The sequence below is a fragment of the Strix aluco genome, chromosome 1 (genome assembly GCF_031877795.1).
Source record: "Strix aluco isolate bStrAlu1 chromosome 1, bStrAlu1.hap1, whole genome shotgun sequence".
Lineage (NCBI taxonomy): Eukaryota > Metazoa > Chordata > Aves > Strigiformes > Strigidae > Strix > Strix aluco.
The window spans coordinates 37,276,599-37,303,622 of record NC_133931.1 but is presented as its reverse complement, the minus strand read 5'-3'; the positions used below and the strand labels follow the sequence as shown (position 1 = coordinate 37,303,622).

The 27,024-nt window shown below is 37.7% G+C and overlaps 1 protein-coding gene across 2 annotated transcripts in view; it reads left to right on the top strand.

Moving 5' to 3' along the window:
• The window catches only part of C1H8orf34 (chromosome 1 C8orf34 homolog), a 175,459-nt gene extending 159,717 nt beyond the window's left edge, over window positions 1–15,742 (top strand). The window contains exons 13-14 of one of the 2 annotated variants that reach the window (XM_074847240.1): window positions 3,345–3,453; window positions 14,718–15,742. In XM_074847240.1, coding sequence (XP_074703341.1) covers window positions 3,345–3,453; window positions 14,718–14,725 — 117 coding nt within the window. In that variant the 3' untranslated portion in view covers window positions 14,726–15,742. The remainder of the gene's footprint in view (window positions 1–3,344; window positions 3,454–14,717) is intronic. The other variant, XM_074847232.1, reaches the window with a different exon arrangement.
• The last annotated feature ends 11,282 nt before the right edge of the window (window positions 15,743–27,024 follow it).

Sequence of the window (27,024 nt, the reverse complement as noted above, 5' to 3'; positions counted from 1 at the left end):
TGCTGTGACTTGTTACTTCTGTTAGCCAAATCCCAAGCTTTGCTGATAGCTCTTAAAATAAGTGTCCTGTTATACTTTCAATATGTGTATATATATATGTCTCAAGAACTTTTAAGAAATGAGCAATATTCTTACCCTGGTTTACAGTTAGAATAGCATGTCCAATTTCATCCAGTGAGCCCACTGTAAAGCTGGTGTTAAATCTCACCATTTCTATGCAGGATCTTATCCTCTGTTATAATCCCTTCTAGAAGTGACAAATTCTTTTCTTACTCTTTGCTTACTGGGTACAATAGTACGGTGGCTTCTAGTGACCCAGCTCAAACCCTATTTATCCTTTCCTGACATGCACAAGTGACCTTTGACTTAACAGAAACTTGTCTTGAGACTAGCTCTGCTTCCAGTGGGAAAACTGCTAATATGACATGTTCATACTGAAGACCTTTCTCTACCAAGCTGTAAAGGCTGTCCGATGTCAGAAAGTAGCTGATGGAGGTCTGGCCAATCTGCTGCTCCCAGTCCCATCTTTGGAGTGTTTTGGGAGCTCTTTTAAGCTATCTTTTCCCACTGAAGTTCCTGGTGACTTAGAGGTGGGTTTAGACAGAACATACCCAGGAAGTATCTCTGTTCAGTGACATTTTTTGCCATGTTAGAGGTGTCCCCCTATTTGTGGCCATATGATTTCATTCTCTTGTGTCACAATTTCTCTCTGACCAAAGAGATAAATTTTAAAGTCAAAGATGGCCTGTGGTAGTAGAACAACAAAGTTCTGTCTTGTCTTTGTACTTTTATAGATCACAAACATATAAAACTCAAGGCTGATACTGTAAATTATTTTTCAACTTTCATTGTAGATTTTGTATCCTCTTCCTGTATAAAAACAGTAAAATAAAAGGGAAACTACCTTTATTCTTCTTAGCCTTATGGTGTGAATTAGGAATTTCCACTACATGTGAATACACTGTGGCCAATCCTATAGCAGATACTATATAAGATTTTGCAAATAATTCTGCTTCCTTACTCTTAGGTGGTGTTAATGGAATTAACCAGTACAAAGTTGGTACATATTTGATGAGAATAAGTCAGTTGAGAAGGATGTGATTACTGGCTACCAGGAGCATGTTTCACCATAAGGAGCTTAAATTGAATAATTCAGAATCTGCATGGGTTTACACTGTGTGCTGTCACTTGTTTATTTATCTCTCAATACCTTATGTATGCTTCCTAGTTTGTAATGTGTTTCAGAGTAACATGATGTCTAAAATACAAAAATATTACTGATAAATACAATTCAGAGTTGTTTTTAAGTGTTAGTAAATTTCATGCTATAGGTCTAGGTGGTTTAATCTTGTTATAGCACAAATCTTAAATAATTTGGCAAGTACTTTACATATCAGCTGTTAAGAATGTTTTGGGGTTTTTTAATGCTCAAGACTTATAATGATCTGAGATTTTGTGGATGAGGTTCTGCCTCTTGGCACACATAATATTACAAAGTTCTAACAGGTGTGTTTTATTATCAGCTCTGTTCAAGGCTGAATTGAATTATAGCAGAGAAATGCTACCTAGAGAAATAGTTTTATTATCTCCATAAAATTAATAAATCAGGGTTCCAAATCTTTTGGCAGAGCTACTTTTATGCATTTACCTTATCCTTTGGTGTTTTGTATAAATTGACAAAGGAATGTTGAATCCTGCTTATCTCTTTAGGATGGATTCCATTAAAGTGACACAATTCTGTGATAGTTATCAATAGCTGTTGAGATGAAAATTCTACTGACTCCCTTGTTTGCCATTTCATTTTCTGAACACTTGGAATTTTACAATCACTTATTTTTATCCAGGTAGTTTAAAGTGGTATTCAGTAATCTTTATTGTTCTGTCATTGTTAACAGCAGGAAATTTCAGCTTACTTGAATATAACATTGATTAACACAAGTTTTCCTCCTACTTACTGGATTATAGAACATAACTTGATGTGATGAGGACTCTCTTTTTGGTCGGATACTTCCATTCTGTTGTGCTGCCTGGCTCAGTTCTCTGCTCTGTGTTTTTGGAAGATTAAATAGTATGCTGTTCAGTGTGAGCGCCACTCGCTCCTACTGCAAGAATCCTGTTGCGTGAACCAAAACGCTTTGGCCAGTTCAGTGCTGTAGTCAGCAACGTTCTCAAACACCGAGCACATTTGAAATGGCAATTCATGCATAAGGCCTGGAGCTCCTGCCTGAGTTTAGTGTTGGGCCATTGCGCAGTCTTGTGGATTTTTTAACAGATTGCTAACAGAATTAATAATTTACTCCCAGTGAGTTAGATCGTGATTGAACAGCCTTTGGTCCCCAAGAACTGATTTAAACAAACCTGGTTTCTGTTTTTAAACCAGATAGCCTAACAATAAAAATGATTCTGTAGCACTGTGCAATACAATTTAACTTTGAATATGTAGATTCTGGTTTTCAGCTGGTGTAAAAGAAGACAGGGCTATTAACCCCCCTCTTTTTTTCAGGTATTTATAAGAATCTGGCCAGTCATTTTATGATATCTGGCCAACGTTTATGTTCTCTTTTAGAGACTAGACTTGCATGTTTGTACTGCTTTTGAAAATCAAACAATGCATTCTAGTCTCATCTCTCACCTTGAATATTGCAAAGAAACCTGTCAATAGTATTTTATGTGTCTATGTGTGTACATGCTCACATATGTGTGTGTGTGTAAAAATGTTTTCATATGCATACATATATATTATATAAAAAGAGACAACTGTAAAACATTTTTAAAAGCATATATTCAGCTGCGTATGAATTTTTAACTGTATAAAACATTTATATTTTGATGCTTAGTGTTTTATGGTATCTTAGAGACGAAAGTTTCCATAGCGTTTTTCCTTCATAGCCTTTCTCCTTCTCCAATAAAACCATAAGTTCTAAATCAAGTTTCAGGACCTTGTTCTAACTAGATTGGAGACAGTGAAAATTCTGACAAATCTAAGCAAATCGTGCATGACATGTCTAGGCATAGTCCAAAAACTGCAGGGATAGATGGAACATCTGCATTATGATTTTGTTCTGTGTCGCTGCGTTTCTAAGATGAGTATGTATATATCTGTGGCAACAGCAGATAGATAACTAAAGAGACCCTTTATTTTTTTTCCAAATAGATAAATATATAAGAATTGAATAAAAAAAAAAAATCTAGGGAGCCTGCATATCCTCTAAATTCTGTTTTTATTTCACAGCAAGATTTTTTTTTTTATTAAAGGCTTTCTCCTCTCTAGTTAATTGAGGCTAGAGTGTTTGCTACAGCCTGCATTTATATAGAACCATTCTCTGTCATTTTGTCTAAAATAGATCTGTTTGTGGCAGGATGAATTCTTACAACAGCTTCAGCTTGCTCATCAACCTTGGATATTGCCGAGTGACACAGAAAGTGAAGGAGTGGAAGCTGACCAAGACAAATGTAAGTATATTTGTTAGGACCAATGTCAAAAACCCTCAAACTTTTAACTTCTCTTTTTCATATCTTAAATCCTGTGAAGATGTCATGCCTACTTACAGGAGCTGTTCTCATAAGTACCCATTACTCATTTGTTTGAGGGCTGAACTTTATGGGATTGATTTACATAAGCTTTTCTACAGTCACTGGACAATGACAAAATGATTACAGACCACAGTTTACTTAGCTGAGTGAAACAATTTGTCCTGATATGTTAAAGTAGTTGTTCCAGAAAAGTAGCACGAGGTTGAAATAGATACTTTGTTTAGTAAATCTGTATTGACCAGCAAAAAGCCCCACCAAAAAATCCCAGTAGCTCTGAAAATTAGAGGCTTCTTCCTCAGGCCTCTGACTCCATTATCTCTATTTTGCCTGTGTTCTTTTGAATTCCTCTGTATGAAAAAAAAAAAGTTCTTAATCACACAAGTAATCCTTAATATCCTACACTCTTTGAAGCAGTTGTCTAATCATGAAAGCAAAGGTCAGCAGGATCATAACCTAAATGACAGAACAAGTAACAGCAAGTAACATGCTATAAATTGCAATACATTCAAACTGTAGCAAGTTCTATTTGCCTATAAGGTACCTGTAAATAATGTCACTGAAAATATTACATGTTTTGCATTTTCTTTGTTAATTCACAGTAGTTTTGTGATCTGCAAGGGTGAATATGCAAACTATTTCCTAACATATTTTAGGTGATATACTTGAAAAGAAGAGATGATTTAATCAGCATATTTAGAAAACAATACATTCTGCTAAAACTGCTTTAAACATGCAGAGTTAAAATAAGATAAAGCCTATTTCTTCACAGAATGGAACAGTTGTGTATGGGATTAATGATCAATAATAATCATGCCAGATAAACAATATATTTTTAAATTATGGCACTTAAAAAACTTAGGAGTTTTCTATTCAGGTACAAGTTTCACAAATCCATACATAGCCTGTGGTTTGACCGTGAAATTTCAGTTTACATAGTGAGGTACTGAAGAACATGTGCCAGCTTTTTAACACTACTACAGTGTTAAAATGAAGTTCTGTGTGTCCAGATGATTTTAGTCCAAAGCCAGTAAGTCTAGTTTGACTTGCACCTGAACCTTTCACTTATCTTTGGGCTGAAGGCTTACCTTAGGTGGCTAAAGGGAGATCCTGGCACCTGCCTTTTCTTTGCACGTGAATTTTCCTCTGTATTTTCTGTAGTCAATTTACAGTCCCACAAACATTGGTAGAACTGGCTGTGCACACATAGATTGGTGCTAATTATATGGTCAGGAAGAGTGATGCTTCAGGACACATCAGATGCACAGCGTGGTTCTTTCCTAGCTGATGTACCTGAATGACATGGGTGTGGGGACTTCTGAACATCCAAGATCTTGTGCTATAAGATTCCAGGAATCCTGATACATCGTTGTCACTGCCTAGTGTGACAAAAGTTTTGGTCCTACCACCAGATCAGTAGAGATGATAGTTGTCTAACTAATAACAATTATTTTTCTTGGATCTGATGGCACCGAGGACAGAGAAGGGAAAGAAAGTAGCTGTAAGCTATAGTTTCTGACCAAAAGTTAAATACCTCTTAAACACTGACAGGCTTGGGGAATTGACCACCTCTCTATGAAGCCTGTTCCAGTGTTTGACCACCCTCTCGGTAAAGAAATGCTTCCTAATGTCCAGTCTAAACCTCCCTTGGTGCAGCTTTGAACGATTCCCATGAGTCCTATCACTGGATCCCAGGGAGAAGAGATCAGCACTTCCCTCTCCACTTCCCCTCCTCAGGAAGCTCTAGAGAGCAATGAGGTCGCCTCTCAGCCTACTTCTCTCGAAACTAGACAAACCCACAGTCTTTAGCTGCTCCTCCTAGTACATTCCTTACAGCTCTTTCACCAGCTTTGTTGCCCTCCTCTGGATGTGTTCAAGGACCTTCACATCCTTCTTAAGTTGTGGGGCCCAGAACTGCCCACAGTACTCAAGGTGAAGCTGCACCAGTGCTGAATACAGCAAGATAATCACCTCTTTTGATCAGCTGGTTATGCTGTGTTTGATGCACCCCGGGATGCGGTTTGCCCTCTTCACTGCCAGGTCACACTGCTGGCTCATATTGAGCCTGCTACCAACCAACATCCCCAGATCCCTTTCTGCAGGACTGCTCTTCAGCCACTCCTCTACCATGCCCGGTGTTACTCCGCCCTAGGTGCAGGATCTGGCATTTGGACTTGTTAAATTTCATCCCGTTAATCACTGTCCAATGCTCCAATCTATCTAGATCCCTCTGCAAGGCCTCTTGTCCCTCAAGAGAGTCAACAGCACCTCCCAGTTTGGTATCATCAGCAAACTTGTTAATGGTGCATTCAACTTATGCATCCAGATCATTGACAAATATATTGAATGAACTGGCCCTAGAATTGAACCCTGAGGAACACACTGGTGACCAGTCGCCAGCCAGATGTAGCTCCATTCACTACAACACTTTAAGCTCTGCCCTTCAGCCAGTTCTTCACCCAGCACTCATCCCACAGTTGGACAACTTGTCCAGAAGGATGCTGTGAGGGATAGTATTAAAAGTCTTACTAAAATCCAGAAAAAACACATCCACCACCTTCCCTTCATCCACTAGGCAGGTGACCTTATCATAGCAGGATATCAAATTAGTTAAACAGGACTTTCCCTTTGTGAACCCATGTTGACTGTGCAGTTAACTGCAGTGTAGTTAACTGCTGCACCCTTTATAGTAAGTCAGTGTTTCTACTAATACAACTGAAGGAGTAGAACAAAAACGCTTGATCAAAGCAATACTTTTTGAAATCTAATAATGATAAATGTTATTAAAAATGACAATAATAATGTTATCATCCCCATCTGAGGTTTTATGCTAGTGTCATTGGCAAGCAGAAAGTGCAGAACTGCCACTGCTGACAAAGAGAAGCTGCCAATTCCCAGTTGTAAAGTGAAGAGTCAGTGAGGGTCTTGGCATACTTGCTGATGCCAGTGCTTGTAGGCAGAACAGCTGGCAAGATTGCACATCATTTTTCACCCTAAAGTTAATAAATCTGTGTGGATGTTGTGTGTGTGATTTAGTGTTGAAGGGGCCCAGCAGTTCATAATTTATGAGTTTGAGCAGAAGAGCTGCAAAATTAATCTTTACAATAGCAACACCTGTTCTTTGACTCAGCTTTTAATAAATTATATGTGGATAATATTTACCACATTCTTTGACTACTTTGAGATAATAGCAGCCAGGTGTAAAGCTAGTTTTTGGTAGTGGGAAAACAACAATGCAAAAAGAGAAGCAATGTGAGTCACCTTGAGTTCTTTTAAATTAATACCTTCTGGTTAGTGTTCTACAAGAAAAAGAATGAAAAAATTTTGGGGTAACAGTTTCAAATGTAGTCAGATGTAAGAGTTTAAAGAGGCTGTTTTCAAAGCCAGTGATAGCTGAACAGAATTGGGTCACTTTGGCATCTCAGCATCTCCCAACAAACATCATTTGCAAAACAGATACGACAGCACATGTCTTATGGAAATGAGATCTAAGTTCTCAGTTCTTGTAAATCAGACTTTACTTTCTAAATCCTTCAGGCTCTCTGACAGTGTTTTACAAATTTATCAGTAAGATCCAAAGATAACTGGAAGTCAATCATTTTTAAAGCTTCATACCAATTATGACAAAATTTGAAATCAAATTGGTACTCATATAAAAGAGTATAAATGATTACAGCTTAAAAGATTTGTTATGTTAATGAAGGAAAGAAAAACATTTTTAAGAAGCATTGTTGATTTTTTTAGCATACCCTCTCCTTCCTCTTTATGTGCTTAATTAAGTTTGCAGAAATATGAGAGATAGTTGTATAATTATTGTAATGTAATTTTCATTATTAAAAAATAGGAACCAACACATGCTTTTTTAAGAACTACTATAATTTAGTAACTAAATCTCTTTTGCTTGCTAGATGTGATCTCCTTTGATACTCTGTACGTACTGAGCAGAGATAACTGAAAATGTCAAAGGCAATATGATCCAAAATCGAGGGTTAGTGGTTCTTTTTTGATTTAAGTGTCACTAAAAAGCCCCTAGAGAGGGCCTCATGTGTCTTCCTCCTCAGCTGTTGTTCTGAAGACAGTTCTCCATTATTACCTGTAGTAGTTTGCTTGTGTGCTGATTCTCTGCAAATAGTTTTCAGAGGATGCATAGAGATCATTCTTGGAAAGAGGAGGGATCTGGAAAAAATATATACCATTTCCACAGTACTTCAGTTTGGTGGGAGTTCTTTGAGCTGTCAAAAATAATTTTCTTCTTTATGGGGTACTGATGCAAGGAAACGGAAGACCTGCATCTACAACGACCAGAGCATTTCTTAGCAGCTTTTATGAGAAGAAATTCAGCCTTTCAGAGGACTGGAAAGAGTCAGGTTGAATTTTCTCTTAAGAACAGGTCCTACAGAGACTGCTGGTTGGAAATTTCTAATGTATTACTAGCTTCCAAGAACCTACTGTCTGTAGCCCTGGCATGGATTTACTGCCCAAAAGCCTGAGTCTTCTTTCTTGGGTGCTCAATTCAAGAAGTAACCCACACAGCAGATTTCCCCAGGTCTCACAGCCTTGGACATAGAGGATCCCAACCTGCAATCAATCCATTTGGCGGATGTACATGACACGTGACTAACATAGACTCTTAATGAACTTGCTACTCAGTTAATCCATATTAAATATATATCTATGTGTATATACATTCCTTTGCCCTAATCCACTTAAGGCATGTCAGGTTTTGTAGTCGATGGCACACTAAGTGGTGTGGCTGCTATCACTTCACTCTAACTTCAGCTTGCCAAGAGGAGCACTAGATGCTCATTTCTAGCTTGGCTGATCTGGGAAAAGGCTTGAACTCTCACCTACTGACCCGTGGCAAGAAACTTCAATGTTTTGCCACTACACATCTGTAAACTCTTTTCTAAGATTTGCAATGGAAGGTCTACTGCTGATAAATCAAAGCTGATTGCTGGGAAAAAGCGGGATTTCCACTCCATTCATTCTTGCACTGGTCCTGAAACTCTGGAGGGACAGTCTTGCTGATGACTTCAACAGGTATTGAAGAAAACCTTCATTTGCTCATTTGGCACAAAGGTCCATCTAGCAAAAAGACCGAAAGAATGAAAGACTTTTTTTTTTGAGGAATCAAGAAATTCAGACTGTGTTCCAGTAAAATTCCAAATGATACAATATTTGTCCATGGGTAAAATTCCTAACACTGAGCAAATTCACATGGTTAAACAGTTAGTTTTTCTTAATTATGAAAAAAAGTGTTCCTAAGATTTGGAAAATTGCTTGATCGGAGTTGATAATAGGGAGGAGTTTACTGCTGGAATATGTTTTTTGCTGTGAAAGTTTTGTTTGCTAGAGCCAGGTACTACTCAGTATGAGTAAGAGCAACAGAATCAGGCTTAGAGCAGCAGCTGTTGATTGAAACCTTTATGACATTAGCACAAATGCATTCCATTTCTGTCAGTCAAATTCAGCTATTTGTATTTGTGGTCTGCTCTGATGGAGTATAGCAGTACTGGAAACATCTCTTACAGCGGGTATGAGTTTAGGGCAAGGCTAGATTTGGTTTCTCTAGGGAGTAAGGTAGTTATGAGGCATTGTTCAAATGTATTAGTCAATTATATGTCTGGTTAATAAGAACATAATATTTGTAGTTGGAAATTTTTCCCAGTGACTTGTAAATTCACTATAAACATGTGCTTTTTTGTCCTAAAAGTGAATCTGGGTTGAACTTCAGGAACATTTTAATTCCAGATTCATGAATCTTCTGGAGAAACTTATTGGTATCTTTCTTTCATTTAATATTTCAAGAGTGGTAATATAAACTGGAGTAAAAAAGTAGTATCTGCCCATCCCACATAACCTTTCTCAGGAGTGTCATAAAGCTTTTGTCTGCCTGGGGTATGAATAAATTTCCAAATTTCTCCAGTGTGCACTTACATATGTTAAAGAAGATATGTTGTCTCTCATTCTCCCTACCAGCGGCTTAGCTAGGTATTTAGCTTGAGGCAGTTATATGTCCACTTCAGAAATGGGATACCAGTAAGGACTGTGTTCCCATAAACAGAATTTCTCCAGGCCTATGGCATGGTCTTGGCTGGATGTCTTGTAACACCCATAACTGAAGCTACAACATTTCCTATAACTGCTTTCTGAGTCTGAAAGTGAGATAAAACAATTTTCTAGCATGGAAACTTGCCCAGTTGGATTTAATTATTTATAGACAGTGAAACAAAAGTAAAGATTGACATTATTTCTACCAGAAGTTAGGTGACTGTTGGATAGTGAGGGGAGAGTTCAAATACAGCTAGGGAAAGTTGGAACTAGACTCAGGATTCCTATTTTTTGAACGGATGTACTTAAATCCAAAGCTGCCATTATCTCCTTATACTATTAAGGCTTTAGCTCATATCACTTTATTTCTAATGACTAATACTTGGTTTCATCTTGGAGAAGTTCACATTGAACTAAATATTTGGGAGGAGGGAATTTTCCATTGCAGTGAAGGAAAAAAGTCTCAAAATTGGTTTCAGTGCAGAAAGCGGTTTTCAGTACAGCTTCTGCAAGTTACATTACTATTGTAAACTTGGATTCCCAAAGACATTTAACATAATAAAAAAGGACACTGTAATTTAAAAAATGGCATAGAGAATTATCAGGACACACATTAGGTAAATTAAAAGCTGGCTCACTGAGGAATCAAGAACTAGAGTTTCTAATGGGAAGATGTAGATGAATGGGGCTCATTAGGGTCTGATAAGTTTGGATAATTGGTGGGAAGGACAAGTTGAAGTTATTAAATGATATGAATCCCCTGGTATAATGGCCACATTCCAGTAAAATGCACTTTATTATAACCAGATGAAATATATTTGAACCAAATGAAATACATCTGGCACCAGAGAAACATATCTGTCTCTGCTGCAGAATAATGAGGCTTTGTCTTGAAAAGCAGTGACCTAATGGATTTAGGATGATCATAGAAGATCATCTCAGTATGAGCTCTCAGCATAATGCTGTCACAAAGAACGGTAGACCATTCCTTGAATGCCTAAAAAGTTAAGTAGCAAAGTAATTATCCCACATGATATCAGTAAAAACCTCTGGTTTTGGTGTCTTGCCATTAAGAAAGATTGGAATTACTTGAGAGATTTCAGAAGATGATTAAAAATGACCCAGAGTTTGAGAAGCTCTGTTAGGAGTTTGTCTCCCCTAAAGGCATTCAACTGGGAACCTCAGAGATTACTTGGTAGGTAGACATTTAAATAAAAAAGATTCAACTCATCAAAGTGTAATGAAAAAATTAAATGCTATGTCTTAGCAACCAGGACCTTTAAGCATTGTAAGAAAAAGTTAAGGGAGTCAGTGAACTTGGAGTCATTAACACGAGGTGGTAGGTCTTTCTAAGTGACAGATTATCATCTAGCGGGAGATTCTGTGGCCTCTATACAGGTATATGTGGGCTCTATACAGGTATACAGGAGGTCAAACTAGATGATCACAGCGGGATTTTTTGGCCTGATGTCTATGAATATACTTACTCATTCTCATAAAGAGCAGTCTGGATATGCAATTTCAGTTGCTTTCCTGGACACTACACGTTAGGCATGGATAAAGATATGCATGATATAATGATCTTGATTCTACATGTATGCAACCTGTTTTCTTACAAACCCTTGAGGATGTGCATAACTGTATGTACATGTAAACACACCATCGTGATTTGTATTCTAAGGTTTGTTCTAGTGATTTTAACCTGCAAAGCTCCCCCCCGCCCCGTTGTTTTTATTATCATAATTTAGTCCCTGGAATATAAAAATCATTTACTTGAGAAAGCAGGGTGCCTCTGGATGAAGTAATGGCTGTCCTTAGTGATCCAAAAATATACACCTGGGAAATATAAGATATGACGGTTTGAATTAATTTTGACCATAACAAAGATACAAATAAAATACTGTTAAACTTTACTGTGCTCTAGATAGTCATAGAAGTCTGTAGATCTCAAAGCACAAAATACGTTCATGATAATTTTCTCTATGTGAATGTCTGGCATTAAATGGCAGTGTGTATAATAACAGTGATAGAAATATTTTGCTTTTAAAATATTTTAATTTTTTTAATTCAAAAAGATTTGCAAGTGGAGTTCTAAGCTTTCAGGAAAAAAACACTGTCTGTCCTTAATTTTTGAATTCCAGAGTTCTGTGACTTGTTTAAACCACTCTGGATAGATATACAGGTAAGTTCAACAGATAATGCTCATCACCAAGAAAACTGTACTAAGCTTTATTAGAATTTTGTTCCAAAATAAGAGTATAAACATATATTGATTTACATATGTCACAATAAAAATGCCCCACTAGCTGTATATTGATATAGCAGGCTGTGTATATTGATACAAGAACTTTGATTTGGATCACAAAGTATACTGTATGTGTTGAAACACAGGTGGTTTAATATTGTGCCGTTAAAAGGTCATAGTACAGAGCATCGGAAAGAGCTAGGGACCAAATTACGCTGATCTGCTCGTTCTTTGATGCCTTTCTTGATTCCTTTGTTTGCCATGCTGGCTGAGTGCTTTCACTGCAGGCCTAGAAGATCTTTCTGTAAACCCATATGTGCTTTTTATTCCATTTAATTGTCACAACTTTTTTCAAGAGCTATCAAACCCAGTCATCTTTCACCAGTGCCTTGTGTAGTCATTTAGAGCAGTGAAGAAAGAGCACCAAATAGCCCTGAAGTACTACCAAAGCACATTGGTCATGTTCTACACCTACTTTTCACTCAATTTGTTTGAATGCAAATGACCCCATGAAGTGCAAGACCCAGGGAGCACATCCTTTTGCATTAAATAAGGCCTTGAAAGGCTTTTGGCTTCACAACTGACTGATTGATTCAGCAGAGGGGCCAGATCGATGCAGAAACTGGAAAAAAATGTAGAATGCTTGACTGTATTCCCATAACAGGATGCAAAAATGACCAGGAGGTGAAGATTCTGTGAAAGAAATCTGTTTTCTTTCTTTGCCCCAGTATTCTCCAAGCTTTTAAAAAAAAAAAAATTAACACTCCTTAGTATCCTGTTGCTGTAAATGTGTTTTACAAAGCCAAAACTGCAGAAATTCCTTTGTTATATCATGAAGAGGAAGGATTTCAAATTCAAGTAGGAAGAGGTTAAGATTTTGTGACTTAATTATGGTGACTGTTCTTGACCCTGTCAGGGAGAAAATCCATGAATGCGGAGACTCTGAGAGAGGGAGAAGATAGGAGAGTTGATCCTTCATATGTGAATTCTGTTCATTTTGGTTAAATCTTGTTTGACAATGCATAGTGCCAGTGTGAGTACTACAGCAGGATCTGGGCAACATTTATTTTCTCTGTGTCTTATTTCCTGGATCTGTAAAGTGAGATGATAAAATGTGATCACTGACAGCAAAGCTATGAGAAATCACCATCTAATGTTTCTAAAATGTGTCATGGGACTGAGCCCCAGTTCTAATGTCTATCTGTATTTCTTTCTGGTGTGATTTCACTAAATTTAAAATGGCTGTAGTTTTTCAGTTACTTTCCCCAAGTCAGTGAGTGGTGTCTTCCTGCTTGTATTAACTACTTCTAATTATTTTTATTCCCTTTTATGTTGGAGAAATCAGTCTGTCAGGGTATGACTTGTCTCACCTACCTTCAGCTATAGAATAGTGAGAGTCTGGTCCAAGCTATTTGTTCTCTGAAGTAAGAAGAGAAACAAAGGGGACTCAGAGGACAGCTAGAGATCTGATCTGTCTTACTGGGGGACTGAAACAGGTACACTGAGAATCCCATCACCCCTTCAGGGTGTCCTTCATCTCTTGTATCTCCACCTTGACGCCTCTCTATCTCATGTCAGCTGAAAGTTGATTTGATCTTGCTAATATCGTTTCTCATCAGTCAAGAATTCCACAATGGATATGGGGTAACACAGAATATATTTTCTGGCTGGCATCCTATTTCCTTCTGCAGCTAAGAAGACCACATTCCCTGGAGTTTTTGTGGGTAACAGTCACGAGAATAATCTGCAGATGAAACAGGCTTACATAGATTTGATTTTCTTTTTCCCCCCTTAAGACAAATTTGTTACTTAAAGATCAAACTGTGACGGTGCTTGAATATCTGCTAAATGAAGTGCCTCCAAGGAAAACAGTTGTTGAATATTTAGGTATAAATGACAAAAAAATACATATAAGGATAATAAAGGATAAGAACTGTTGCTAAGATTTCCTAGGCTTTATTTCTTCATTTTGACGCAGAGGTTTTCTGCTCAATATCAGTACAATATCAGATATAAAGTCCAGGTTTATCACCTGGCAAAGTGAAACTTAAAAGATCTTGTTCCAATTGTATTTAATTGATTAGCAGGAGATAATGGGAATAGTTTGTTCCTGCCAAGTTTCTTTAATCTCCCAAAGAGGGCTTGCATATTTATATGTTTAAAAGGAGTGCATAAATGTGAAGTTGCTGTGCCTGATTTCCTTTAGTGTTTAAAAACAGCCAGGTGAAGGCTTCTAAGGTAACATACAGACCAGACCATTATGCATTCAGCTGTGTAATTAAATGTGATTGTGGTGTTTGTTTCCAGTTTATAACCCTGATTCTCTAACTGGATCCATGTAATAGGTCTGGTTGCAGCATTGCATCTTTTACAAACATGGGGGAGGCGGGGGGCAAGTTGTGTTACAGTCAGCAACATTTACAAAACAATCTATTTCAATATGTGTATGTCAATATTTGTAAAAGCTAAATTTCCATTTTGCTTTGGGGAAGGTTTTCAACCTGAACACAAGCAGAAATGAAAACATTGTTAGTTTATCTGATTCATCACAGTTGCCTACTATGATGCTTTTTGCAACCCTGGTCATTTTTTGCAATCTATTACTACTATTGAAAAAGAAGCAGCAGAAAAACCCTCCAAAACACTGAGAAATTGGAACAAATAATATAACTAAAGAAGCTGTGATTTGCTTCTGAATATTATAGAGATAAAAACGAATTGTGATTCATCAAAATATTGATCAATTTTGCTTATTTAACTGTAAGTTCAGCATTATGGAAAACTTTTACAAAATGCAAACACAATAAGAGTTTCATCTTCCCTTTTATCCTATTTTTGTGTACATTAAATTTTAGCCCTAATTTCTGTGTTTTTCTGTTTGATTTCACAGGTTTGTGAAATCAGTGGGATTGTTGAAGAACAATTTAATTAAATCAAAATTACGGTGATCAAAACTACACCTGAAAATTTGCTTTAGTTTATACATAATAATTTTAAATAAAGTTATTTTTCTAGTATCAGCAGTACATAAGTGGAACCGCTCTGATATGTGGATGCTCTAATGCACTGAATCAGAGTATTTACTGTGGTACAGTGGCCTTAGGAAAGAAGGGTAACTGTCACCTTTTAGTATAAAGTTACTATAATGTTTTTGTTTAGTTTATACCCCTGTTATTTTGGATTGACATTTGATAAACTAAACTCTGCCTGACCAAAACAAACTTTACCTAGAGATTTTATGTATTTTAACTTGTCTAACGTTTTCTACTCCTTATATTTTTGTAATCTTTACTCTTTTTTAGATTAATAAACATTAAAGTATTCGCCCACATCTGCCAGTGTGTATGTCCCATTCAGGTCTCACAGAGAACTGGCTGTTCACTCATAGTCACCTGCAGAGAGAGGTCAGAAGGGGGAGTGAGTGAAAGAGTATGTGTGTGGGTAGCAGAAACAGGTGTTGCCCCTGCCGCATAGCTTTGTATTATCTACTTTGATCTTTAAAACAAATAAAGACTCTTTTAAAAAGGGAACATATCAATAAGGAATGGAGCATGCATGCAAAAATAAAGCACCTAATGGAATTTCATATATATGATAAAGCATTAGTTACCCATATGGATTACTGAAACAAATTTGCTGTTTAAAATAAGCTAACTGGTGTGTGCTGTGTGCTTGGAACTTTAGAAGATGCTTTTGCACAGACATCAAATGAAGGGATGTGGCAGTTGCATTTACTGATTTCATTTACCTGTTAGCTCTGTCAAGTGTGTTCTCAATTTCCTTTGTCTTCAATTATGTACGCTTGGTTCCTGTATCTTAGACATAATGATATAATGAAATTGCTTGCAACTATTAAAAAAATACAGTATAACCATCTATTTGTTTAAGAAATAAAAATGAATTGTCTGTCATGAATGTTTTGTAGTGTGAACTTTTTTTGCTGTCTCACAAACATACAGTGCTAAGTACACAGAAAGTATGTGATCTGCCTTAGTCATGAGCAAGTAAAATGGAAGGTAACGTGATGAACAGGTACTTGCTGTATGTATCATCATAGTGTAGACTTCCTATGTGTTAGCACACTGGAACCCTATGGGGATAGTCCCTTGAAATTCATTTCAGGAACAGGCTTAATTAATTTGTCAGCAGTAAAGAAAATCTGTTATGCTGTGCATATTTGCAATATACATGAAGACTCATTTGCATATAGGAGAGCATATTATCAATGATAAGCTATATTTAATCAGTTGTGCTCAGTAAAGCATTCCTGTGAAACTAATGTCTACTTTTGATGGGTTTTATTCTTCCTTAGTGGCCTGCATTTCATATTTTACCTTGACACTACTGAAAAATGTAAAGTAGGTTTGCCTTTTTTTCTTCTTTTAGTTGCTTCACTGAACATCTGTTAAGCTCCATTCTTTCTGCTTCATGCTGTTACTGGGTGAAATTATAACCATATTTAATCCCTGGGAAAAATCTCATTGACTTCAGTGGAACTAAGATTGCCCATGACAAATTGAGAAAGAAATTAGAATTTGGCAGCATCTGAATTCTAGAAGTTCTTGCATGTCTAAGAACTTGAAGACAGTTTTAGCTAGGTAGTGCAAAGATATTTGGTCAGGGTCATGTCTGGTCTTATATTTTGATCTCATATGAAGAAACACAAGACAAGCTTTATGCAGGAAGGCAGACTATGAATCCTGCTTCTGGTCTTCAGAGGGCAAAAAACTTTTTAGTTACAGATATAGTGGGTACCATCAGCATTCATTAGAATGATTAATAATTTACCAAGTGTGAATTGTATGCAAGTGTCTCAAAGTGTGAGAGGATGGCTTGACTCTTGAGTGGTCCCAATTGTAAGAGCTGTGAAGTCTTGGGCTCCTGAGATCTGTCTGTTCTTGGGACTGTCCAGAACAATGGTATTTTTCTGGGACACTTTCTAAGCTGAAGGGCAGAGAATAAAACCATGGCAAATATTACTTTATTGTCACACAAAAACATACAGAAAATCCCATGTTATTTTTTTTTGGTTTGGTTCTCATGATTTTGACATGATTTAATTATTTTTTAACACTTGTGGTTGGCACCACTCTCTCTAAAGTGTATGGCAAGCAGTCTTGGCTGATACTAGCATTCAGCCCAGCAACCACAGCTGGCATTGTAGGGGAGAAGCAGTCACCTGGTACCCTGACTGCGAACAAGCTGGCAATGAAGCGCAACAGGTCAGGAGAACTCCAAGGAGGAGCTGAGATGTGCCTAACAGGCAACAAACAGCTGGGCTTAGAGGGCTGGGGGGTATAAACAGCAGCTGGGAAGGCCATGCAGAAGGCATGTGTGATAAACTGGTTTTCACCTTTGAGCTGTGGGAAGCCTTACTCATTTTCTGGTTGACCGTTTTGGCCTTAGGAAGCAGTTTCCATTTGTCAGTTGCTTACGGAATAAACTCTGCCTCCATGGTGCCTAATTGAATTGAGAGTCAGCTGTGCAAGTTCTTGTTGATGCTGCTCTGGTTAGTTTGGCAAGAGTATCAAGGTGGGGAATTTTTTGTTCTGTTTTTGACTCTGCACCAGGTACTTCAAAGTTATCACAAAAAGTCAGTGTAAGCTATGCAGAAATATGCTTCTCTCTAGCTGCATGGAACAGGGTAGATTTAGTGTTTTCAGAAAGATACTTAATGGGTCATTGCTGATGCTATTCAATTAAAGCTTTTTCATGGAAAAAGAGCCATGATAAAGAGATAATTTTTTCCTAGCCATATGTTTACATCTTATTTTTAGAAGCATTTACTAATGCAATGATGTAGGGACATAGTATTCTCAACAGTACTTATTAATGAAAAAATACAAACATACCTCAGTATATAAAAATGCATGTAATTTGTCTAATAAGCAGCTGTCTTTCTTTCAAACATCAGTTTATAATAAAATGGCTTTTATGGTCATATGAGTTTCTGCTGCTTCCTTTTAAGATCTTAAAAGCAACTTTAGTGTATCTAGTCATTTCAATAACACAATAGTATTAATAGGTTCCTTTCTGTACTGCTCATATCAAGTAATATGGCAGATTTTAAAGTGTGACTTCTTGCTCCCCCAATGCCTAGCTGTAGGATTTGTAGGTGTGGCTGAGGGAGAAATGGGAAAAAAGTTTTACTTGCAGAAGTTATTAAAATGAAACAATTTCTTTTTAAATATTATCCAGTGGAAGATTTCTCTGAGCAAATCCTTATCTTGAAAAAATAAGCAATAATTTAAAAACACATTACAACCAGCTGTAGTGTGCACATATAGTATTAACAAAAGCTTCTGGCCCTGTGGGAACATGCTTCCTAAAAATATGGCTTTATTTGCAGTTTAAATCTCTTTCTCCTGAGTCAGTAATTACTAAAGAGGGAGGGAGACTTGTTTCCTGCTCCCTGGAGTATTGCTTCAGGTATGTCTACATTTCACTTACAGAGGTAACTAGCTAAAGTGCAGGTGAAATTCTATATTACAACAACTAAACTCATAGAGTTTATGAAAGCCAAGTCACACACATGCATGTGACCCTGTTGTTTCATTACTCTGGCTATATGTGGGCATGCTTTACATTTAATCCAATGAACTATTAATGTAAAACACAGAAAAGCTCCCCTGGGATAGATTACAGCAACCTGGACTTCTCTGCAGCAAGTACGCTAACCATGAAGTTACCATGAATTTAGTAGCTTTATATGACTAGTTCCAGGCAGCTTCCCAACAAAAAAAATAGTGTGCAAATGCCAGTCTTGGTCCAGCCGGGATCAGGGTGATGCGCAGAAGAATGATAAGCTCACACCAGTTAGTCGAAGGGGGTTCATTGCCAAGAGCAAATGCCCCTGCACTGTGTGCCAGCTCCCAATTTATTACCACCTGTTTACATAGGTTCTTTTTTACTTTTACATCCTCCTGACCTTCAGGTTTTGCCTGTTTATTGCTTACATGCTCACCACACTCTGCAGGTGGTGTTTTTTACTGCTGTTTTTCACACAACATGTTACATAATGCTGCCTCAGTTTCCCACAATCCTTCTTCTAACCTCAAGGTCAGTTTACATTTTGCTAACCACCAATTCTTAATTCCCACATGCAAAAATCCATGTTCAGAGGCAAGTAGCTCTTCCTATGCTTATAGAAGTTTGGTGCCCGTTCACTCTTGGCCCTGGTTTCGACTTTGGATTAGGCAGCAAGCTAGTTAGGCAATGCAAGTACCTAGTTTTGTAGATATTTTTGCCCTTCACAGTTCTGGCTGAAAGTGTAAAAGCTTGGGGTTAATCCAGTAAACTTTTAAACAGACCACTGGTTTGACAGCATTAGCTTACTTAATGGTATATTGCTGCAATATTAGTCAAATTACTTTTAATTACCAAGTTGCTGGTTAAAAGAAGACACATCTTTCTAAGTTAAAAGTCTGACACGATTGTTCCTTATGACTCGTTGCTGTTTTGTTTTCTGACGTTATATAAAACTAAAGCATAACCAAATAGAGTCTAGTTTGATGGCTTCTTTTCCCCTTTGGATAGTACAGTCAGATATGCTTTTCTATGGCTTGTCTGCTGAAGAGAACATGCAGAAAATCTAATATGTACTGACTCTTAAGTTCAGTTCAATCAGCAAAGCGGTCTAGTGGTGTTTTCACTTACACAAACAGTACAAATGTATAAATTTCACTTTATCAAGAACTGGAATTTAATCTATGAAGCTCCATACATATCTCTGTTGTTGGAAGTGCTTTAATGATTAATATTATGCCAGTTGCTATTCCAGAAGAAGTTCTGCTGTAGAATTTGACACACTCTCCAACTAGTGTACCTTTATTGTATGATAATCTCTGTATTACATTTGAGCTTCACATTATTTTTCTTTAATTAAGTATCAGTCAATCCTGGAGAATGCTTCTGCTTCTGAAACCATTGAATAGAATCGCTGAACCAATGTCATCTGTAGATTCATAGACCTTTTGACAGCTTAGTGACAGAATATTGGTCTGAATTGTGAGAGAGACAGAAAGAACCTTCTTTTTGCCCACCAAAATCAGCTACAGCACAGCTCTAAAGAGACACCCTAGGAGAGCAAACATGAATAGTTCCTCTTGTGACTGACTCAAATGCTGAGCTGTTGATTCTCACCAGGGACCTCCTCTCCCAGTAATGTACACGTGTTTGCCTACAGAGGGGGGGTGTAATAGGAAATATAGGAAATGGGGCTGGGAAGGGCCTCCAGATATCATTTAGTTGCTAACCCTGAGGCAGCATAACTGCAGCTAAACCATTTCTGAAAGATGTTTGTCTAATATGTTCTGAGAATGTCTGGAGATGGAGAATCGCTCTCCTTCTCCTTATATTCAGAAAATCATGTGCCCAAGTACTTGTACTTTTGCTTGACAGTGCTTTCTCAGAACAAGATCTTTTCCCCTTGAATACATTCTTCACATCTTAATTGTTTGCATCTTGTCTCAGCTCAGATAACATTGAATTCAGATGCCACCCCAAGCAACAGAATGAAATACTGGTCCTGTAAAACCTTTTGAATTTTTGCAATGATGTAAATGTGGCCAGGATTTCACCCCAGAGTTGCAGACAGTTACTGAAGAAGCATTGTTACAGGCCATGCGATATGTCAGCCACTGACAGTAAGGGCTTGTGCTCTATAGGGTGCACATGTTGCTGCTCTGAGAAGCCCTGCTTTTGCCCTGGAAATCACATGTGATGAAACAGCAAAGGGTCATTCGAGCCTCCATGCTTCAGTCATTGTAGCTGTCTCCAAAAAGCGCATGAGGAATTCATGAGTGCATTTCAAAAACTTGCCAAAATGCTCCCTGGGGCCTGATAAGTACCATAATTCAAAATCTCTCCATAAGTGCCTCCAGAAATCATTCTCTTCCTATTGATGTGTGTAATCCAACACCTACACACTCACAACTCCAGGTTTAATAAAGTGTGGGGCCCTTTAGCTGAGATTCCAAAGCAACTTATACTTCCTATCCCCCCAGGTGATGCTACATTTCTGTGTCCAGAACACATTATCTGTTATTGACTTTTCATCTGGACACAGATCTTACAGAATTTAAAATATTTTCCTATGAGGATGTGTTGAAAACATCTGATGGGCTTGCCTGGGGTACTGTGATGCATAGGCCTTCTGGGAGAGAGTGTAGCATCAACCTCATCCATAATTCTGTGTCTGCTCTATGCAAAGACAGTAAGCTATTTAAAAGACAGAGCTAAAGCTCTTCAGATAAAAACATAGCCAAAACTCCAGATAGAGAGGTATGCTCACTATTTCCCTTTAAAAGCAATTAATTCACAGTATGACAAATTAAATGTTATCTTCTGTCACTTGTTCTGTATGCTAAATGTTTGTGGAGAATAATACCGTGTTCAAATGCAGGAACACTGATTTTTCAGCTTTCAGATATGCCAGAAGAAGGTTAACTCATTTTAAAGAAGTAAATATTACACCCTGTAGATTTAAAAATTATAAGAGAATGAATTCAGCAATGTTGAAGTTTTTGTTCTTGTGTCCAGATGAAGTATCCGTGGTCAGATGTTTTATTTGGGGCATGATCTAACTCAAAGTAAAAAATATGCAGTATCTCCTCTGCTCCAATCCACTGGAACCACATTCAAGCAGATAGGATACACTTCAACAATCCTTCATAATACTTTTAATATTAATTCTGTTTTCACTAGTGATTCAGAAATCTGAAAACCTTGCCAAGTGTCATGCAAAGTGGTCCTTATCCTTCAGAGAGATACAGTGAGACATTACCAATACTAAGGAATAAGCTCTGCAGAGAATGTGGGATATTGACATGGATTTTTGCTTGATTTCAACCTCTGATGGTCATGTTGTATCATGCTTTTGGCTAAACTGCTTGCCTGACCCACGATTCTTTTCAGCTCTATGCTTAGTCTAGCTATAAAATGCTATACATTGGTCTATTATAATAGAAATATTGAGATAAAGTTTTCTCCTGTACCTAGTGATATAGAGGAAATATTACTATTAACTTTTGTGCATATGGTATTCATTTCTGTGACACAGTTATTGCTAAATTCATTAGAATAGACTTCTGTTATCGACAGCATTAGTAGATTCTGCGTTAAAATCCAGCTCCTTTCTGAACTGTGAAAAGCATCATATTCAAATTGTCCTGCTGTCTTTTTAACCTGGGGTGTTCTCGTCTTTGGTGGGCAAAGTTGTCTTAGCAGAGAGCAGCCTCCCAGCAGCTCCATCCTCTTGGCACACTGAAGGATCATTCACATCCTTGCTGCTGTTTCCAGCAGATTCTGCACTGTACAGTGATATTCCAGCTTCTGCAGTCCTTATGTTTTATGAGCTTGGAAGTCATCCAGTTTTATTCTTGGACATTTATTAAATATAATCTGAAAGTTTTAATCATTCTTTCTAAACTATTTCTTTTGGGGATAGGCGAACTTTGACATAGATTAATTACAGGGCTACAATTTTTCCATTAGGAATATCTGTTCTTCTGCCTTCCACTGCCTCCATACTAAACACTGTTTGAAGTATTTAGTTGAGGAGGCTACTCTAAGCCAAATATAGCATTTTTAAGTGTTTCTGGGAAGCAATGCTAGTTTTTCCTCCTGGTAATTGTAATTGACCACTACCATGGGATTTTGGGGAGAGTTAGGGTGATGACTGAGATAGACTTGAAACTTAAGTTGGCTCAATTTACAAAAGGTGCTTAGGGGCAAGGGACATCTTTAGGTCATCCCTCTGCCCAGCCCCACCTCCCCAACTCTTTTAATATATTGCTTACTGAAGTGGAGCACAGCTGTTTGTTTCTTTCAGCACAAGGAACAAGCCTGGATGGATTTATGTTTCATTGGTACCTTGGCAAGGGAGGAAATACTCCCCCTCCACCCCTCAGGGTATTTCTTTCCAAAAGGAAGCTGAGATCCTTCTTTCCAACCTTACTTTTTGATCTGAATGCAGCTATGACAGACTGTTTATAAGAATGTTTAAGATATTTTATTTGTTTTAAGATTTGAACTATCGTCCCACTAATGCAGTGCAAATAAGAGTACTATGTTATTATTTTCCCTATTTGTTCATACTCAAAGGATTTTTGGGAAAATACAGATCAAACCCACCAGATGTCAAAATAATTGTCTGCAGCAGACAGTGCTGATATGGCGCCGTGAGTTCAGGTTGTCACTCAAGCTCGACTGATTGCCATAACCTCCACCCTTGAGAGCACCACAGGCAGGCAACAGATCTTGTCAGTGACTGCCTAAACAAAATTAACATAGTAGAGTCCTAATATTTCTCCTTCCATACTTTTCCTGTTTTGGAGAGTCTAACTGCTGATTTTAATATGCTCATTGCCAAAACATGGAGTTACTTCTCTTTTGAACAAAAAGGGGATGCCAGACAATGCCACTATATACGTTCTGAAGTGTAGATACTGGAACAGAACCATGTGAATAATGTGTGTATAATGGCATGGTCTGAATTGTTTTTATTTTTAATAAATGTTGGTGAAGGAAAACACAGCTTTGCTTTTGTGTCAGAGAAAACTGTTTTCCATGAAAATATTTGGGGATTTTATGAACAAACTACTATTTAAATATAAATGGCTTGACCTTTTCAAATTTCTTTTTGACACAGTATGATAAAAGGTATGAATTTGCTGAATTTTATTTATGGTGTTTTATTTCTTCAATTTTACTGAAAACATTTCAAGGAAATGTGGGCTTTTTTTAGGAAAAATTTGCCTGCTTGGTAGGATTGACATTATGCGTGTAACTTTAAGTTTTATCTCAACCTGTCTGTCTCTTTCAGCATTGAAGGAATGAGCCACATGAGAAACAAACTTCATCTTTTAGCATGTTAGACTCCATAGCATCTTTGAATTTTAATACATTGTTGATGTTATATTGTTTGTAAAAGCTGAATTTTTCTAGATGAAACACATTTATAAGATCTGCCAATTAAAAATCTCTCATTACTCCATTTAGTGTGCCAACAATTGGTCTACATTTTAATTTTATACCCTATGATGTCATATGAATACTGTAGCTCTGTTTTATTGTCTCCATGCTTTTTCACTATTGGAGAAGTATGATCATAGTTCACTTGACTGTCAAATTTAGTTTTCTCCATAGCAAACTAACATTTAACACTCTCACAGGGTGATGTGAATTTTTAGAGACTGCTCTCCATTCTTCAATAAAAAATGAGTAGTCTTTGCTTATATTTTAGTTTGTATTAGTTCATATCTCTCCGTAGGAATTTACATGCTGCTGGATAAGAGGAATTTTCAGGGCTTTTCTTGTTTGTATCATTTGTTTGAGTCATTTAATTAGTTGGGTGAATGGCATGGCATCTAGCCACACAGAATATGTAGCTGAGTGTTATCTGACATTATGACAACATGTAAGCATTTAATAGTTTTTCACAGGTCCACAGTGCCTTTAGGTGGAGGCAACTGTGGGCATTTGCCAAGTGTACAAGGCTGAAAGGCAGTGAAATCTGTCCTGAGCTCCACAAGGTTGTGTGTTTTCCTTCCTTCCTTCCTTCCAGTGGTCCAAGCTCTTCAAGTTCCTCTCCTTTAAAACTGCTGTAATGGCATTTATGCTGCACCTTTTTTGTCCTCTTCCTGGTTTATCTTCAGTATGTGGCTTGCCACATGAAGCTCTTCCTTTTGCATGTAGGCTGGGCTGCTCTGTTGCCATTGTAGCTCTCCTTGGTGGAGTATGGGAATGGCCTCAGATGTGTCTTCACAGGTAGAGAAAAGTTTGTGGGCATTGGGAGGTGAAGGGTGTTCATACATGGGTGTTTCTGTACTGCTGTATGGGCTGTGTGTGTATGTGGATGTTTCTGTACATTTTTCTATTGCTGTCTTTTAGAAGAAGTGGAACTGGGTGGGCACCTCTGTGTACCATGATGGAAGGTCTCCATGTTGCTCACAATGAACATCCAGACTTTCTCAAGTACTTGGTCATATGTTTCTGAAGGGCCCATGCCACTACTGCTAGGCTACTTCATCACTATGAACAGAAGCTCCCTGAGTAAGCAGATTGCTAGATCAGTTTGGGAAACAGAGAGCCTTGTGATGCACCCCAAATCCTCTGTCTTCTCACAGTTCCCTTGCCCTGTTGACAACATTTTGAGTCTTCTGTGGTCATCTGACACTGGTGTCTCAGGAGAGTGCCCTGCTGCTGTCCCAAGATGAGTGTAAATTTACAGAATGAGGAAATAATTTTATTGATGGCAGTGGAAAGCAATATTTATAACACAGAGAGGAGGAACATTCTCCAATACATTATACAGGATTCTAAATTTATTACAAACTTTCAATTTTTTCATTCTAAAAACTCCTTTTTGATAAGATTTAAGGTTCCTGTGGTGAAATATTTTGAAATTTAGACTTTCTTACTGCTTGCATTGCCTTGAAGTTGAAAATGTTCATTTAATAAAATATTCCCTTTCTTTACATGCCATTATGAAGTTTTCTTCTCTATAGAATAACTTTCAGTGACTGGCATACTGGCATATTTCAGAGGAATGAGATCTAGTTAGAGCTAACATACAGGACTGTGCAAACAGGTAGAATAAGCAGATAGATACAATGTTTAATCTACCACTGTACAATTTACTGTATTTTTTGTGTGAGGGTTAGGAAAACAAAACAACTAGCAGCCTTTGGCCCTTGTGGAAAGTGACTGTGTATTTCCAGTGATGATGGCCAGCACCACTCTTTTTGATTTATAGCAGAGCGACTTTCATTTAATATTGACCATATGGCAATTTTCACCACCTACATTGTTCAGGACCTAAGTCAATAGCACACAAAGCAGTGAACCTTGTTCCCAGGCAATTCGACTAAGACAGAGGATGCTGCATTGTGGCATATTGATTGATAGCACAAAGTGGTGTTAATTAGATCTCTCTGAATCCTTTATAAGCAGTCTGTAGGCTTTTGAAGCTTATTGCATTATTTTGACACTATTGAATTATCAAATGTGCCAGCTTGTTTTCAAACTGTGTGTTTGAAATACATGATGACAAAAAGGTGTTGTGGAACAAGTTCATGTAATATAACCCACAGTCTTATTTTAATTTATAACAGGTAGTTTTAATTTATGCAAGAAATGGGGGTGGGGGAGAATGTTATTATTGGGAAATCTTGACACTATAGATCACATCTTCAGATGAGAACATCCCAGATCTTTTACAGTGAAAATCTTCCTTCTAAAATTTTATCTTTATTTTTACAGTTCTAATTGCTGCACCACATATCAGAACAAAACTGAAGGTAGGAACACTTAACCAAGAATTTGGAGAGGAAACATTTTTTTTTATTATTTGTGGAAATACCCGTTATTGGAATTCATTGAGGTCAGTGACTCTGCTGACATGCAGGGCTGTAGGAGGGTGTTGTGGTACAAGTGAAGGGAGCTCAGTTTGGTACCTCACTGTACCCATGTTATTTATACCCTGGTTCTGTGTGCTAGTTGAAAAGGGAAGTTCTTTGTTCCATCTAGTGACAGTGGCATCAGATATGCCAGACATTTTTATGTAGGGGCATGCTGCTCAACATATTTGTCCCCATTTGGCAACTTCTTTTGCTGAAGGTGTGTGTAGAGCTCTGCTCTTCAGTTGCCTGACTCAGGATGATTTATTGAATACCTAAAGCTTTGTGAGCTAGACATGACAGTTTCATTGAGGCTGGATAGCATGACTCTGCTGTTTGACTACCTAATGGCCAGTACGTGCATCCTCAGGTCATCAGGGCCTGTTCTGTTGATACTGGGTCTACACCAGCTTCTGCTGTGAAACTACCCCTTCCCTTGTGTCAGGGCTAATGTATCGCTGGCTGTATGATGAACCGCTGGCTTTTGTCAATCGACTTCAGCCAGATTGGTACCTGATCTACTGCTATTTGCCTTTGAACTCACTACAGGTTTCTGTAAACCTCAGTCCTGTCTTGGATCCAAGATACAGATTTCCTGATTGCACTATAGGCATATGGAGGTGGGGTGGGAGGGTGGGGGGTGAGGGGTGCCAGTGAGAAATGCTGATCCAGTATAAACAGGCAGTGCATATAAATAAAGAGTAAAACCACATGTCGACAAAATGGTCAGCATGCATTCTTCAAGACTGCAACCTCTCATCTGGTCCCAGGTCCTTTTGCAATAATTTATGAACTATT